The sequence below is a fragment of the Neolamprologus multifasciatus genome, chromosome 13 (assembly GCF_963576455.1).
Source record: "Neolamprologus multifasciatus chromosome 13, fNeoMul1.2, whole genome shotgun sequence".
NCBI classification, from domain to species: Eukaryota; Metazoa; Chordata; class Actinopteri; order Cichliformes; family Cichlidae; genus Neolamprologus; species Neolamprologus multifasciatus.
Window position 1 is genome coordinate 7,844,673 of NC_140451.1, and position 17,029 is coordinate 7,861,701.

The 17,029-nt window shown below is 40.9% G+C and overlaps 1 protein-coding gene across 4 annotated transcripts in view; it reads right to left on the bottom strand.

The window, feature by feature from the left end:
* ttc7a (tetratricopeptide repeat domain 7A) overlaps positions 1-17,029 on the bottom strand; it is a 201,483-nt gene that overhangs the window by 133,919 nt on the left and 50,535 nt on the right. For 2 of the 4 annotated variants that reach the window (XM_085183503.1, XM_085183505.1), the window contains exon 20: positions 5,091-7,700. The exons of 1 other annotated variant lie outside the window; for it this stretch is intronic. In XM_085183503.1, coding sequence (XP_085039629.1) covers positions 7,482-7,700 — 219 coding nt within the window. In that variant the 3' untranslated portion in view covers positions 5,091-7,481. Of the gene's footprint in view, positions 1-2,351; positions 7,701-17,029 lie in introns of those variants that run through there. One more of the 4 variants, XM_085183501.1, reaches the window with a different exon arrangement.

A 17,029-nucleotide genomic window follows, 5' to 3' on the forward strand; every position in this document is an offset into this window, starting at 1 on the left:
AAAGTAGAATTGGCTGAACATCTATCGCTTTATCACCTATTCAGGTTGTAAATCGTGTTTTTTAAAAAGTACTAAGTAACTAAGTAATTAATTACTTTTGAAAATAAGTAATCTAGTAGAGTAACGGGATTAGTTTTTTTGGGGAAGTAATCAGTAATTAGTTACTGATTACTTTTTTCAAGTAACTTGACCAACACTGAGTACAACGCATAAAGTAATATTGTAAGGATGAAGAACAGTTATGTTAAAGCTGATTCACAGAAAAGAAAATCGTCCAGAATCTGTAAATTTCCCATCAAGTGTTTGAGCACCAGTAGCTACCTCACTTTAAAAAAAGCATACCCTAATCTCTTTGCTAGTTGAACACTGAAGCTGCACTCACCTGTACTCTTCATATTCATGGGGGATCGAGTGGATTTTTGTAATCACGCAATCGCATCTTCCCTCATCTGTGTGAAATATTTTAGGGCTTTTCAGCCCTTTGCTTCGTTCTTATGCGTAGGCCCAAACAGCAGACTTACAAGCTATTTATCTGGCTGATGTATTCACAGGGAAACTTTCAGCAGGTAAAAAGAGGCTACGGAGAGTCATTGGAGACCAACTATACCAGCGGTCTCCAACCCCCGGCTCATGTACTGGTACCAGTCCATGAGCCGTTTGGTACCGGGCCACGAGAGTTGAGGCTCGCATGTGAAATGTATGGTTTTCAGGGTTTTTATGGTTTGTTTGTTTTTTATAGTTTTTATCATTAACTCGGTTTCCCTGTGTCTTTTCCCGTGTATTATGAATAAATCTTTTTTGGGGGGGGGGTACCGGTACTGTTTTTATTTTGTTGTATTTATCCACAACACCTTATAGGCCAGTCCAAAATATTATCGGACATAAACGGGTCCGTAGCGCAAAAAAGGTTGGGGACCGCTGGTCTAGACCACTGGCGTTTCATGGGTATCCTTGTTTTTACCAATTGGTCACGGCAGATGGCTGACCCTGCCTGAGCCTCGATCTGCTGGAGGTTTCTTCCTGTTAAAAGGAAGTTTTTCCTTCCCACTGTCACCAAGTGCTTGCTCATAAGTGGTCGTGTAATTGTTGGGATTTCCTCTCTAATATTGTAGAGTCTTTATTTTACAATACAAAGCTCATTCAGGGAATTTGCTCTTTGCAAATAAAACTGAATTGAATTGAACTTACAATTTCAATTTAGCACAGCTGATTGTATCTAAGCGTTGCATTTACAGCTTATTGTTTTACCGAACGACCGAATGATGCTAGAAAAACACCCATTTAAATGCATCTTTCACTGCTGTAGTCCATGAAGTGGGACTAATTGACTAGGTCTGGTTCAGTGTGTTAAAATGGAGGATTTCCACAGTGATTTTTCACATTTTCATTCTAAGCAGACCATAAACATCTGCGAGGTAACAAAAAACACCACTGACAATTCAGCCAGCTGCTGTGGAAGAGGTTACGAGCTACTTCTGAGGCATCCGGCTGAATCTTTTATGTCTTGACATGACTATTTGGGACGGTGGTCATGGAAGTCTTGTGCAGCACTATCATAGCACATCTACTTAGACAACAGTTAAAGCCCTCCCACACACACACATACACACTCTGTTTTCCTTCAGTTGCTGACACTTAAAAGCTTGATGAGGTTGAAGGGCCAGTCTCTTATTCCCCCTGTCATTATTCCAGAGACAAAAGAGGATACACTACCACTCAGAGTGGAAGGCAATCTTATTAACATGGGGCTTTGCATACACTCTCTGGAGAGCTGGATCTCCACAGTCAGCACTTGCAAGGAAGATACAGTAGGAGAGATATGTGTGCGTGTTTGTTTGTGTGTAACAAACAGCCAGAATGGCCTGCGGTCAAGGCATCAAGCCCCCAGTAATCTCTGACTCCATCAACCCCTGGTGCCCTTCCTCCCTTCTCATCTAAATGATCTCCACAGTACAGCACTGATCTCTGACATATGCCTCATACTGACGACTTAACACCCTCCACCTCCCACAGCCTGCCTTGACCACAGGCACGGCCAGGCACCCGCTCTTCTGTTGTCAATCAAGCTCACCCTCGTAGATGCACGGTGCATTAAAATAAACACTTGCACATCCGTGCAATGCAGCGAATGCACACGCGCTTGTGATCTTTTGCTTTTTTAAAATGCGCTTTGCAAACTGATGCGCAAACCTGCGAGCACGTGCACACACACTCATTTCTTAAAGGCTCCGTGGGGAATCAACATAATCCAACATATCAATTTTTCTTAATCTATGTACGAGTACAAACATCAAAGTAACACAACAAATCCTGCCACACACACACACATTGTCCTTCTTTTTATTTCTTACCTCTGCTAGTTTTTCATGTGTCGGCAAAGGTGTATTAAGCATGCTTTCAGTTGCGCTGGCACAGTGGAATTCTCTCATTTAATGGGTACAAGAACATCTGGTGCCAGGGTAAGTCATACAAGCAGCCCAAACATCAACTCCTCTTTCTGGGAACAGCTTAATGAGATCCGGTCGCCATTCAGAAGCAATGCAGCGCATCGCTGAACGTCTGGAATAAATCTGTGTTTTTGGCAGCTTACAGCAAGATTTGACCGTGCTACTCAGCTCCACCAGAGTTGAGGATGTCAAATTAACAGCTAACACTAAACAACATGCTGAGAAAATGTGACCCGGCTTCGGAGCGATGACGAAGGCAGACCACTGGAATTTTCAAAGAATGTGAGGTTACTTAAAAATACTCTAATCCAGCACTGGTGTGGGACTTCTTATTGGTTTGTTAAGTCCCAGCTAAAGTTCTCCAAACAAATAAACCCTTGAACAGTGCAGCCATTGTTTATTCACTGACATTGCATTGAGTTAAAATGGCCCTGCAGTACTAGCTCCATCTGTATAACACATCATCTTGAAACACCAGGAGTGAGGATAGACAAAGATATTTGCAGGTTTATGTTCAGAGGGCTTCAGGCTCATTCACTTTCAACACTACAGCCCTACACTAAGGTGACGACCAAGGAATTTAGCAGGCGGTCCGACACACCGGGAGGTAACTAGGTATCCTTTCACCGCCCATCTCAAGCTGCTGACAGACACAAAGGAGGTACATTACACTTCTATTAAATGACATTTAAAAATTTAATCAGCTCCAATGAGCGACTGTTAGTGAACAAGGGGGTCATTGTTTAAGTGGGTAATGGTGCTGGCGCACAGTGTGTGGAACGTGGACCAACAGCGCTGGAGGGCTATCAAGTTTTGGATCTGGCGATTGATGGAAGACAACAAACTGCTGGCCAGGCTGCTGTTTACTGTGGCGGTATTGGGCCTGCTTGCTTGAAAATTTCAGCCTTATAAAAATTAGTGCCAGAGCATGTCCAGAAAATGAGGCTGGCAGCAGGGTGGCAACAATGTGAGAGTAATATAACACCTATTTTATATCAATAAGCAGGTATATCAGATATTCTAGTGTCTGGCAAAGGATTTTAGATGGTGCATGTAGATTCTTTCAGAGCTACAACTGACCTTATTCACACAGCTAAGTTAATAATACTAGAAACGTTAGCAACCTGTATCCATAGCTAGCTAACAGTGTTGGCATCCGTCTATCAGCAGTGGCAAAAAATGTCTTGTATACCAACCTGTAAACACTTTTTGTCAGGCTGTAACACTGGGAATTGTAACATAAGAGTCAGAATTGTGGAATGGCACTAAAGTAAATATAGCTCTGATATCTGTTTGTTAAATGTAAATTTAAGGCTAGCATAGCTTAGTACAAAAATCTATTTTGCATTATTTAAAAAAATGGCATAAAATTCCACTACTTTGGACTTTACACAATGTGTTAAATATCAACCTTTTGAAGTTACAGTAAACAGATTTACTTACCCTTTAGAAAAAAATCAGTTTCCTCTATTACCTTAAACTTTATGCTAGGTCAAGCTAACTGCCCTACTAGCTAGTACAGTAAGTCTGCAGAAAGCAGGCAGTCATGAGAAAAAATGATAAAAAGATAAATCTTTTAGCAACCTTTGAAAATGACACTCGTGGATTTTATGATGATACATTTTCATTATAGCCAAAAGTATATTGATTCAGGCAGATGCTAATTTGAAGCTATTAACAGCACCATAGTGTAACTCATAGTAAAACTACTGGCAAACATTTATTGAGTTTTTTTGTTTGTTTTTTTTAAACTGAAAATTCATCTCAATCATCAAAACATTTTAATTTTTATTTTACAAATGATTTTTACAGCATTTTGAATACATTCTTATCGTCAACACGTGAACACTGAAAATGCTCGAACCACATTTTCCCCTTGGGATCAAACTCCGACGCATCTGTCATTTTATAATAAATGAGATTATGAAACCACATCCTGATCCTTATAACCTCCATCACACCCCTCACCCATCCATGACTCCCCAGCCTTGTTTGGTCATCACAGTGATGGTTTACGGTTTCCTTGTTGGCGCCCCGCAGCAGCAGCATCCGCCCCAGCCCGTGCCCTCCATGTGCCCCTGCCAGGTTGGCATCCCACATTGATGACCTGAATACCACACTTGCATAGAAACCTCCCCCAAAACGGTCACCGCGGTTCATGTACGTTTGTTTATCATGAGGTGTGGAGGGTGTGTTGCTCAGGTATGAAAGTGACACCAGAGTGATGTGCACGGGTGGCATCACAGTGACAGTGTAAGTATGAATGTGTGTACATGTGTGTGTATACTAAATGTTTAAGCATATATACTTGTGCTGTACCTCAAAATGACTTCATCGCATGTCTCTCATTGTCAGAGTATGTGTGTATCTTTGTGCACCATGTAATACTTCACTCCTTCCCCTTGAGGATTAGACCATTCATCTCCGAAGCCCCTGTGTAGGTGTCTCACACGGTGCTAATGAGGAGAGGACGGAAACAAGGGAGAGTCAGTGAGTGAGGAGGGAGAAAGAGTAAAAATAGACTATTCCGATGGCAGAAAAGAGGCGATAGTGATAGATAATCTCCATGTCCAAAAATCGAAGTATTGATGAATGAGGGATTTTCATGCCAAGAGCGATCGGGGTGTGGGCGGCTCTTTTAAAAAAAAAAGAATACAGGGAAGGTAGAGATTGGTGCTTGCAACGCTGCAGGGAGGGAGAAGAACAGACGGCTTTTTTTTCTCTAAAAGCAAAGCCAGGGACTCTTCCCATAACACAAATCAATTTACACCAGCCCGAGACATTGATTATAGCTGAGTTCATTCCTCACATGGTAGCAGCAGACATCAAACAGACACTGTCAAACTTGTAAAACCACACGTCGTGTATGTGTGTGTATGTGTGTGTGTAGTGACTGTTTGTGTCTTCCCACTGTATATGTATGTTGTTCAGAGGACCAGATCTCTCTCCACTTCCCCAGTACTCAAACAAGGGGATGGCTGCTAGGCAACGAAGCCACATCACATCACATCAGCCAAGCTGGGAGAGGGCAAGAGACATAGAGGGTTAGCGGGAGCGAGAGAGAGCGAGAGAGAGCAATAGAAAGAGGGAGGGAAAGGAGGAGGGAGTTTGGAGGCAGAAAACTGTGCTGGCAGTATTACATAAGCCAGCAGCCCAGTCCCACTGCTCACATTTATGTGGTTAGGCACTCGGAAGTGATGCCCATTAGTCACAAGTGACAAGGCAGGTGAAGATACAAAATCCAGCAGTGATTTTTAAAAGCCATTGTTGTTTATAATGGACGGCATTATGAACAGATGAGTCAAGCACCCCCCCACCCCCCAAAACACACACACATACACACACACACACACACACCCATGCATATGTGCATGGATGAGGGCCTACTGTACCGTACAAACAGAAGATTGCTAACATCCCAGAGGGATCATTCAGAGGGAGCAGATACACATGTATTAAAATACGTCATGTACACACATATAATGATGCCATATGGAGTGACGTGTTTATGCTGGTTCTTTTGAAGATGAGCAGGAGGGAGTGTTTGTGCCTGCATGTGTGCATAAAAACCTACACCAGTCAAGGCCATCATCAAAAATACATCAAAGGTCCAAATAATAATGAAGTGGAGCTGCTGCTGTGATAAACAGCATGTACAATATCCACCTATCTGCACTGCCACATGTATCAGAACACAACAACATGCTTTTTATGTCAAGATGTAACCGGCACATCTCTGAAATTATGAACCCGGTGATTGCGATCATTAAAAATATCCCTCCATAGACTCCATAGGAGATTTGCAACAGAACGCTACTTATGCTAAAATATTAACTTTCTATACAGCCGTCTTTTATATGCAAAGACCTAAAGCCCTCTCTTTCTTTATCCGCACAAACTGCATTAATACAATTGGTGGTGTTAGAAGCTAGCAGCTTCACATAAGTACTGTGGAGCAATTAAACTGATAATTATCAAAGAAACAAAGAAAGTTGCTGAGATTAATTACTTTTTCAAGTTGAGGTAAAAGTGATTTGTTAAACGCTTTGTTCTTTAAAATATACTTGATGAAGGAATGGCTAAAATTTTGGAAAACAAACTAAAGTTAGATGAGTAAATAAATACCACTCAAACCTCTGTCCCTTAAACCTGAAGTCACATTAGCTTAAGAAAAATATGAAACACGAGGAGACAGCTCACCTAGTTCAGTCCAAAACAGCAAAATAAATAAAAATAAATATTTTTCAGAAAATGAAAACTTATATCTTCAATTTAGTGACCTGCAGCACACAGGGATGGAAGCACCCTTCCTGAGACTGGTTATGCTGGAGGTCTTTTTTCTTGGTTAACTGGGAATTCTCCAGACCAAGTGCACTTACTTGGTCAACTTGTTTTTTTCTTTTGGTTGAAAACAGTCTTAATTTTCCCACAATTCATAATTAACATAGTCCTGCAAAGCCCAAGTTGGCAAGTGGCTGCTGGAGGCTGCTGCACCAAAAACCTGATTGTCATCATTACTTGTCCGGGTTGTTTGTAATTTGCATGAAAGACACAACTTTTACTTCAACTTTGGGCAGTCTCGATCTTCTGTTTGTGTTGAACTTTTCAGTTTCACTTCCACTCGGCAAGTGTTTGCAGACAAGTTTGCAAACTACAAACCTGACTGTGGCAACCTGGTAGCAACCAAATCAGTCAAATCAAGGTCTTTCATGCTGCATAATTTACCTCTTTGCAACCAATTATATGCTTGCAACCACCAGCCACTTACAGCAACCACTTGCCAACTAGTTGGGGAAATAGATACCATTTTATTTTATTTTATTTTGTCTTCAAATATCGTAAATACATGAGTGATACCAGTCTGTTCATCTCCCCAACAGCAAGAAAACAGACCCAATACGCAAAACTAACTTTTGATTTAAAGCTCATGATTCCATTGTCTTTCTTCAGCTCATCATTAGATTTTAGCATTTTGACAAATAGCCAAAATCTTCACCCCAACCCAAACCTCCATGCCACTGCAAGGCTGTCATCTCAGAGCTCTCTGGGGATGACAGTGAAGGGACGGATGGGACTGGAGGCCTCCAACTCCAGGGCTGTCAAGAAGCAGTCGGGGGCCTGGTTGCAATCCCGAGACTGAAGAGCTTCACCCAGTCCACTCCACGCTTCGTGGGAGGTGCTGTGGATCTGAACCGCATCACGCAGAACCTTCTCGCCTAGGTGGACGCGCCCAGTTTTCACCAGCAGACGGCCCTAAATGAACAGATTGATGGAGAAGTACATTTACGTGCATTAATGTCACACTTCATAAATTCTTTTCAAAACCTTAAAACTCTCTATGCACAGAAAGAAGTGCCCTGCTTAGAAAACAAAAACTGGATTTCTCTAAAACCTTTGGGGGAAAAAAGTAACTAACGAGTAAACTTATTTACATTTTTATTTTAAGCCTGCTGGGTTTGACACATTAAAACTGAATAATAATCACTTTCAAAAAGTCGGAGGATAAAAGCTGACCTTTGGCATACTCTAATGTTCACAGAATGGAGATTTTACATTTAATTTTAGTACCTAGTTGCTCATATTATGTTTTTACTCTAAATGTCTACCATCAAAACGTTTTTATGGCATGATAAGATCAAGCTAGCAGATGGTGGCTTTTTGCTAAAAACCCAAATCTTGGATTAGAATGCCTGCTGTCCTGCAGACGAGTCAGGATGACAAAAAACAAAAACGGAAACACAAGAGTTGTGTTCAGCTGGGATTGTACAGCTGAAGGGAGAAAATCCACAAATGATGAGATTAGGAGTGACCTTCTGCAGAAAGATGATGCAGTATGTTAGTGTGCACACAGTAACACGTGCACAAGCGCACACATACGCTGATGAAAACTGATAGCAGGCTTAGGGTTAGCGAGAGAGACGGCCTGAAGGGGTCGTTTAAGTAGATGCGAGTTACTTGCTTTTCCTGCAGATGATTTGCCAACGCAGACTGTCACTTTTCGAATGACTTAACTGTGTTTTACTGGGTTTGGGTTTGTCATAACATAATTATCAATTAAAATATTTTCAGACGTAAATAATAAAAACTGTATTGTTTAGCATCTGTGTACCTTTTTTTTTTTTTTAGCACAAATGCAAGCCCAACACCGATAATCGAAGTCTGTGAGAAATCTCAGAAATATTGCAGACTCATTTGAACCTCTTTATTATTATAACAACAGTCACATGTTCCCAGAATGCTGTGTAACTCTATCCAGCCATGCTCTACCGCTTATCTCCATTTGGACGCAGACATTTTATTCACCCCAGCTACCTGTTCCAATTAATCCAGGGGAATGCAGAGTCATTCCCAAGCCAGTTGAGAGGTATATTTTCTCCAGCAAGTCATGGGTCTGCCTTGGGCTTCCTCCTGGTAGACATGCTCAGAACACCTCGCCTAGGAGGCATCCTACTCATCCAAGTCGGCTGGCTCCTTTTGATGTGGAGCTGCAGCCGCTCTTAAAGGGCCGAACTCCTCACCCTATCTCTAAGAGATAGCCCAGCCACCCTTTGAAGGACACTCATCTCCACCACTACAATAACTATTAGACAAAAAATTTAAGTTTTCCCCTTAAGCAACATTAAAAAAAAAAAACTTCATCACTGATGTGAAAGTTACCTGAAAAGGTTTAATTCATGAGTTATTAAGTATCACCACTATAATGACATTGCTCTACCAAGTATGATTTTGCTAATCATCTCCCACGCTAAATGGTGCCTTATAAAAACTGCAAATTGTCTGAATGCAAATGTGATAGATTTTGTAGGTAAAAGGTTACAGGGAAAGATAAAGGTTTACAATGCAGCTAGCATGTAGCACTGGGAGTATTTGCTTACCACCACTGTTAGCCAGTGGCATCCCATGAGAGCTCATAACAGACCATTAAAATTTGCCATTGTAAAAGGAATCTTTCTCCTTTCATGTTAAAGAGTGGTCTGCATCCATCCTTGAAATAACTACTATCTTGTTGCCTTTTGTCTCTGGAAGCAAGATTAACTCCGTTTCACTATGGTCTCACCCACAGGCCATATCCAGGTCCCAATAAAAGGAGACCGGCAGCCTTTTCTGGTTGTTTGCACATGCACAACGTGGATAAACGTCTGTTTTTTGGCAGGAAACTGATGCGAGACGAGCATGCTAGACAAGCTGCTGTTAGCTCTGCTTTCACTGTCGAGATCAGTTACTGTCTGGCCATTGTGTGGAAACCTCTGTGATTTATGAATGTAACAGATAAGTTTGTTCTTACTATCTACCTAGGCCAAAAGACTCCACCAACACTTTAACATTAACATACATCACTTGCTTGACTGAATGTACAAGATCAAACCAGCTGTTTTGTTAATACACCACTTTCATTTTTCAGTAATCGTTTTAATCCACCTGTACATATTGATGGTTAACCATGTCACACAGTTTTCAAGTCTTTCAATTCAGCTGTAGTTTTTATTTTGTAAATATTTTAACATACTTTTTAAAAATCGAGGTCAAGCCACATACCACTGATGTTAGTCATGCTTACGTCTCACTACACACATGAAGTTGTGCACTCCAAGTGAAACCACTGGTAAATGCATCCTCCACTGGTCTCTTGTAAGTTTTACTCATTACTAATATTATCAAAGCCTCAACAAAAGACTTTACCAAAAACACAGAGGCCAGCTTATATCAGATTCACTGTTTCATGTATTCAGAACAATGTTATGGCCAATACAGGCAATCACTGTCATTAGTCATCTTAAATGTCCCTTTTTTGCTTATTTACAGCTCCACGATTTTTGGACTCTACTACAGTAGCTTTGCATGATTTACTGTTGAGAATAATCCCTATTATTTAATACTGGGCGGTCATGTCGTTATGTAAAAATAAGGAAATATAACAATAATAAGGAAAAACTCTTTAAGCTTCAAAGGTTCCAAACTTTGGCAAATTTTGAAGTTTACACAGATGGTATTAAATTGTCCAGAACATTCAAAGACATTGGTATGGTGCTGTACAGAACGTTATTTTCCCAAAAAAAGCTCACTTGCAGTGGGGGGGGGGGGGGGGGGGGGGGGGGGGGGGGGGGGGGGGGGGGGGGGGGGGGGGGGGGGGGGGGGGGGGGGGGACTATTACCTGAGGCTAGACCAGGAAGTGTGGTAGGTATGCATGCACCCACTGGTTTTGCACTTCATGAACATACTCTACATACTATGTATACAGTATGTTCATAAACAATCCACGGTTTTCCTTTACAAAAAGCTGAGGAGAGGAAAGAATGAGCTATAGCTGGCATTTTTGGTAATCTGTAAGATCATTACCACTGATGTGCATATATTTAAAAAATGTATGTGCAAAAGAGAAGAACATTGTGGATGATAACTGTTGTCACCATGTTAAAGATCATATCATTGCTTAGGTTTTGTCATTTTGTAGCACGGCTCCATGGGGAGTCTGACACAACACAACCTCATGCAACTGACCAACTGCACTGAGTCAAATCTGCCTCACATATAAGCATCGTCTAAAGGCGCGCACACAAGCTCCAGTGTCACATGCATACTCAAGGTGACAACAGGGAACGAGTCTTGCACAATCATCCCTTGACTTACTCTGACTATCTGTTACACACACACACACACACACACACACAAACACACACACACACACAAACCACATACTCTGAGATGGCCTGAGGTCAGACAGACGAGTCTTGTTATGCAGTCTCTGCTCACAAGCTTGAGATTAATTGGGCTGAAATTCACAAAGCTGTCTAGGGGCTCTGATGCAACTTTCAATAAGAGTGCACACTCTGCCTTCCTTCTTTCCTCTGCTCTCCTTTTTCTCACTTCTGCTGGGTGGAATACACGGAAAAACAACAAAACTGTTGGTATGGAGAAATGCAGGATGTGCACACAGGTCTCCAAGCTTGTAAAAGTGTGTACAAACGTGTGCATCAGTGCACACATGTGCAGGGATGTATGATACAGTCCTTGCTGCTGGTTTGGTCACTAGCTTCCACGTCTCACTATCTGTGCCCTTGTCTCCAAACTCACATTGGCTACATTGTTCCAACATTTTTTTTGGTATTAACAGTTGACTACTGGACTAACACACACACCAACAGTCTTAGCCTTCCACTGTAACCTATATCTTTTAGGCTGTTAACTATGAAAAAGTTGATGTTTATAGGTCAGTCAGCTTAACCGTACTGTACTTAATATACAGTACTGTGTTTTACAGGAAGCCATTTCCGTATTTAACTGACAGACATTGGCTTCCAGTAAATTTCAGTGTTTCTTGTAAAACACTGAAAAACTGTTTTTTTTCTTCTTTAAGTAAGATTAAAAAAAAGGGCAATGTGGTAAGCTCAGAATAACAGATGGGAAATGTCTAACTCAGGGGTATGAGGCGATTTAAAGGAAGTATGTTTCTAAGCTGCTTGTTGACAGTTTATCTGTGAAACCAAGGACACTCCTGTGTGGCGACTCTGGCTGCAGCAGGGAACAGTAGTTAGGGTGAATAGTCAATATGATTAATAAATATACTGACAACATTAAGATCCAGACACAACATAATGCTGGATTTGCTTGTAAAAACCAGAAGCTGAATTTCCACTTTTGAGCAAATTGACCAATTGCATCCCATCGCTGTTGTTTTTTGAGGAAAATCATAACGATTATGAGCCCCATCCACTCAACATTTAGGACATATTATGCTGATGGTTTATAGTGCATTCATGGAGTAAATGAAATATGGACTCCAATTCCCCTCAAGTCAGAATAAAATATATCCTCCTCCAATATCCAAGGAAAAATGAATCTTCCCATTGAATGTTTTTTGTGATTTCCTTTCTCTATGGAGCTAAAAGAGCCCACCCAAACGCATGAGATATCAATGGAAAGACCAAGTGTCCTCTATTTAGTCCATCAGGACTTATTAGGATAGCTCAAATAAGTCAAAATATAGACCAAAAACAAATGTTTATTACAGAGGACATAAATGAATAGGCTGGTTTTCAGGAGGATATAGGAAGAACGTAAGCCCAGTTAAATTCATGTATTGCATGTTCTGACTGACAATCATTTAACTAAGGCTGTAGTAAGTATTGTTCTCACTGCTGTAGTGAAACAGGCCTAGAAACAATGCAATCGGCTGGAAACCTCCGGTCTCTGGGGTAAAATGTATATTTACTGCAGCGGTAGTTCTGATAACAAGTCTGGTAAAGCCTTTATCTTCAAAACAGACGAGCACAGAAGGGGAAAGAACAACATTCACACTTAGGATACTGAGCCATCCAAAAAGCACATGGATGTGATTCCAGGACCAGAAGGCCAAATCAAAACTAGAGCTTGCTAATTGACAGTTATTAGCAATTACTTGGCTCCCCTCTTTTTCTAGTGAAGGAAACGATAACGTTTCATGAGAACAAAACAGAATGTGACTGGCACAAACTCAAGAGATGATTAGCACCAGCATCTGGCTCACAACAGTGTTAGTTATGTCTCAGTCACAGTAGAATAAAAAACAACAACCATCTGTGACAAGTAAGAAAATCAGTGTCTGAAATGTTTTCTTTCTGTGACTGATTGTAACAGTTACAGTGACAAACTTACTGCACAGAGGTTGACCAGCAATGGAATAAATGACAAATGGTGACCACTTTGGATTAATAAGGTAATTGAACAGGTATTTGATGGGAGGCAACTTGTTGCCAAATAATTGCAGTCTGACTCAGACTGACTGGAAACACATTTTTGAAATAATTGCTATTTAATTCATACATTTAGACAAATTGTCAATGCATTGGCATCAATCTGAGTTAATTGGAGACAATGAGTGCAACTCAGCTGTCATGCATCTCTTTTTGCAAATCTCATATTTCACCCGGGAGTTAAATCACTGTCATTTTCTTTTTTAAGTTTTAAAATTAAGTTTAAATTCTGAATTTAAGTTTTAAATCTCTGAAGTCATAACCGATTAGATATGCAATTTCTGCCAATTTATCACAGTGAATCACTGTTTTATCATAAACAGTTAATTGCTCTCATTTGATTGCAGACCGGTAGCAGACTGATAGTAGACTGACATCATATTTTATCTTCATCTTGACACACCAAACATGCTTTGAAGACGCCAACTGGCTGCAATTATTTACAAACCTGGTCCCCATCTTGGAAGCAAGCATTACAAAGCCAACAAGATCACATGGCCATTGTACTTGCTCGCAGGGGTTTTGGTTGCACCGCCGTCTCCAACAACTATATTCCCCAGTGTGACTGTTCACTACTGAGCAGACAAGATTTTAAAAAAGCATTTTGCAACATCTTCTTTGGCAATGAATGCACAGATATGAGACTGAAATTAATGTCCTTGGAAAGAAAGCAAATGCATGTTTATGAAACTACTAAACCGAGAAATACTTTTAGAGAAAGAAGAAGAGGACAGATTCTTGCTGAATTATTACAGAAGAGAAATCCAAACACACGACATCCACTAATCAAAGGGCCGAACACTCCTGCTGTCCACTTGTCTGAGGAAAACAGTGAAAAATGCTGACGGTTAAGCCATTGTTGCCCAGTGTCATTGGTGTGCATGTGTGTGTGTCTGTCTTTGGATCAAATTTGATTAGAAATTCAGCCAGTACAAATAATATATTGTGAGTGAGTGGGAGAGAGAACAAACAAATTCAAAAGCATTTCAATTGCTATCAAATGTTTCTGGCATTACGTGGAGAAAACTGGTATCTAATAGTTGGTCTTTAATTACTCCCAGCCATCTGTCTCCAGTTTTACCTAAAGCTGATCTCAGTGAGCTTGGCAGCACAGGTTTGTTTCTTTTCATGCCGTTTAAGCACAACCGAACTGAGCTGAGCCAAACTCTACGAGTGGGCACTGGTGTTTTCATCAGTCTTTCAAGCCAATTTTTTTAAGCAAACTTTTGAAATGCTTCAAACTACAAACAACATTTAATTAAGTGAACGTCCTTCGACTAGGCTGAAGAGAAGGGGGAAAAAAAGGCTTCCTGGATGTCGCAAACAAGCACACCCAACAGAGATTTGATTATAGAATTGATTAGCATTGGGGAAATGAGTTCTGTTCTTTGGTGTCAGTATTATTATATTATTCCTATTCCATACAGTACAAAGACAAAAAGAGGACTTTCTAATACTCTAGCATACCAACTGTAGCTAAGTAGGCTCCCCGGAGATTTATTAAGAATAATATTAATTTGATAACTTCTTCATTACCAAAAACTTTTTCTGCCTCAATTGTCCGTAGTCATCGTAGTTTGCATACAAAGTACTTGGATACAACGCAGCCTAACTCTTAAGCCAAACACAGATTAAAAAGGTTTGTGGAGGCAGAATAATGGTCACATACTTAAAAGGCATAAACACAAAATCATTTTGGGATAAGATGATCATATGAATATTTTCACAGTTTTAAAAAAAGCAATAAAAAATTAACGTCTTTGAGACAGCGGAGAGACAGATGAACTCTAAATTTGGATTTGCAATCTGCTGTTGTCAGCCGTGCCGCCTACAGAGCTGTGACTGTCCAGACAATCCAGGAAATTAGAAGTTAAGGTACAAGTGGCTATATAGACTTGATCTAGAGAGAATTAAATGATCCTACAGTTTGGTATAACACTCAAAACCATCCGCTGATCTATACACATCAACTACACACGAACAAGTCATGGCATAATGCCCTCGCGTTCAACCAAGACGAGAGACTTTACTTGAACTTTTAATCAGTCAAGTCTGGACGGGCAGGTATGGGCACAGTGAGCCAAGATTATTGTATTTACCTCTGCCATGTTGGCTTGACCTGTCTTTGACTGCTATTGGATTAATATTAAGTAGTGCTGTCAGCATTAATCTCCTTGAAATGACGTTAACGCCATAACTGCATTAACGCGGCAAATCTCCGTTAGCGAGTTAACGCGTATCGCCCCGTGCATGGGGCTGCATGGCGCTAACACGTTAACGAGCTAACCGCGTTAATGAGCTAACCGCGCTAATGAGCTAACCGTGCTAACAAGCTAACTGCGCTAACCGTGCTAATGAGCTAACTGCGCTAAAGCGTTGACGCCGTGCAGCCCTCGCACGCGGCGATCCGCATTAATGAGCTAACGGAGATTTGCCGCGATAATGCAGTTATGGCGTTAACGTCATTTTAACGAGATTAACGCTGACAGCAGTAATATTAAGTTTACTGTTTCTTCCATTGACAGCTCAGTATTTTGGGAGGCAAGTTGAAGCAGCTTTTCGAGGTTGTTAGACGTACCGCCATTCTTCAGTGTTTATTTCATAGAGCAAAAGTAAAGCAGAAGAGGAGCTTTGAGTTGTGGAAACATATGTTGATTGATGAGCTGGTGAATGTAGTGTGGGCACCTATCATTAGAAAATATATTAATGCTGGTATGCAAGAGCTCTTAATGTTACCCTTAAAAAACCAAACAAACAAACAAACAGTAAATAAACACCAAGAACAATACATGGAGAAATGAACTGAAGGCAGAGTCCAGATGTGTGGAGAACTATGACTTCAGTGAAATATGAAACTCTTTCAATACAGAGCCCATCAGCTTGCTCAGAGTCATCCACCACTTGGCAAACCAACGTAGAATGAACATGTTCAGGTTCAAACGTCCAAAACAGGGGGTGACATTGTATTGCCAACTGCTGACCAGCCATTATATCTCTTTATATTTTGAAGGCATCGGGTACTAAAGGGTTAGAAGGTATCTAGTTCCACTAGGACCTCCACAGTGGGTTCTTAACCCCAGGCTGTCTCGAGATACTTTAGTCTTTAATACAACATACAGTGCAATAATTAGGGAACTTTTCAACGGCAATACCTGACAGAGGTGCAAATGTCTAGTTGGATCGGACGCAAGATGGTCTTCAACTTCCCAGCTCACTATAGTCTATTCGATGTGAGATTGTGCTGTTGTGCAAAAAGTGTGCCAATACTCTCCTAGAGGTGCTTCCTGCACCCTCTATCCAGGCACCTTCCTGTAGTGCAAACCCATCTGAGCTGGACTATTTTCTGTTGTGCTTTGAGTGTCTGACAGGATACTCAAGAAACTGTCAAAAGGCCCGATGCTCTTATCTAAACCTAACAGTATAACTTATTTCACACAAGTATTCCTTGAACTGAGAACTGTAGAAAGTATTCTGACTCAAGGTTCCCAAAAGGTTCATGTGTGTCATGATTATCTACATACCGACTGTTCCTAGCTCTCAAACAGAAAGGGAACAAGCAAGTTTTGGTGGAGTTGTTCCTCAAAGTGTACAAAAGTCCTGCTGTCCCATCCTGATCTGTTTGGCATCGCTGGTTAATTTGGATGTCCAGGAGAATTTAGTACATAACACACACGCCTACCGAGATTAAAACATTTTAATTAATTACTTTCACTTTTGTTGGGGTGATATGACCACACAAATCTTCACGCACCTGGGTGGCATGTTTGCATGGAAAATACCATGTGTTTGTTTGGGGAAAAAGCAGCACATACAGTGCAGCTACGGTTGACTCCTTCAAGTACATTCTCACCT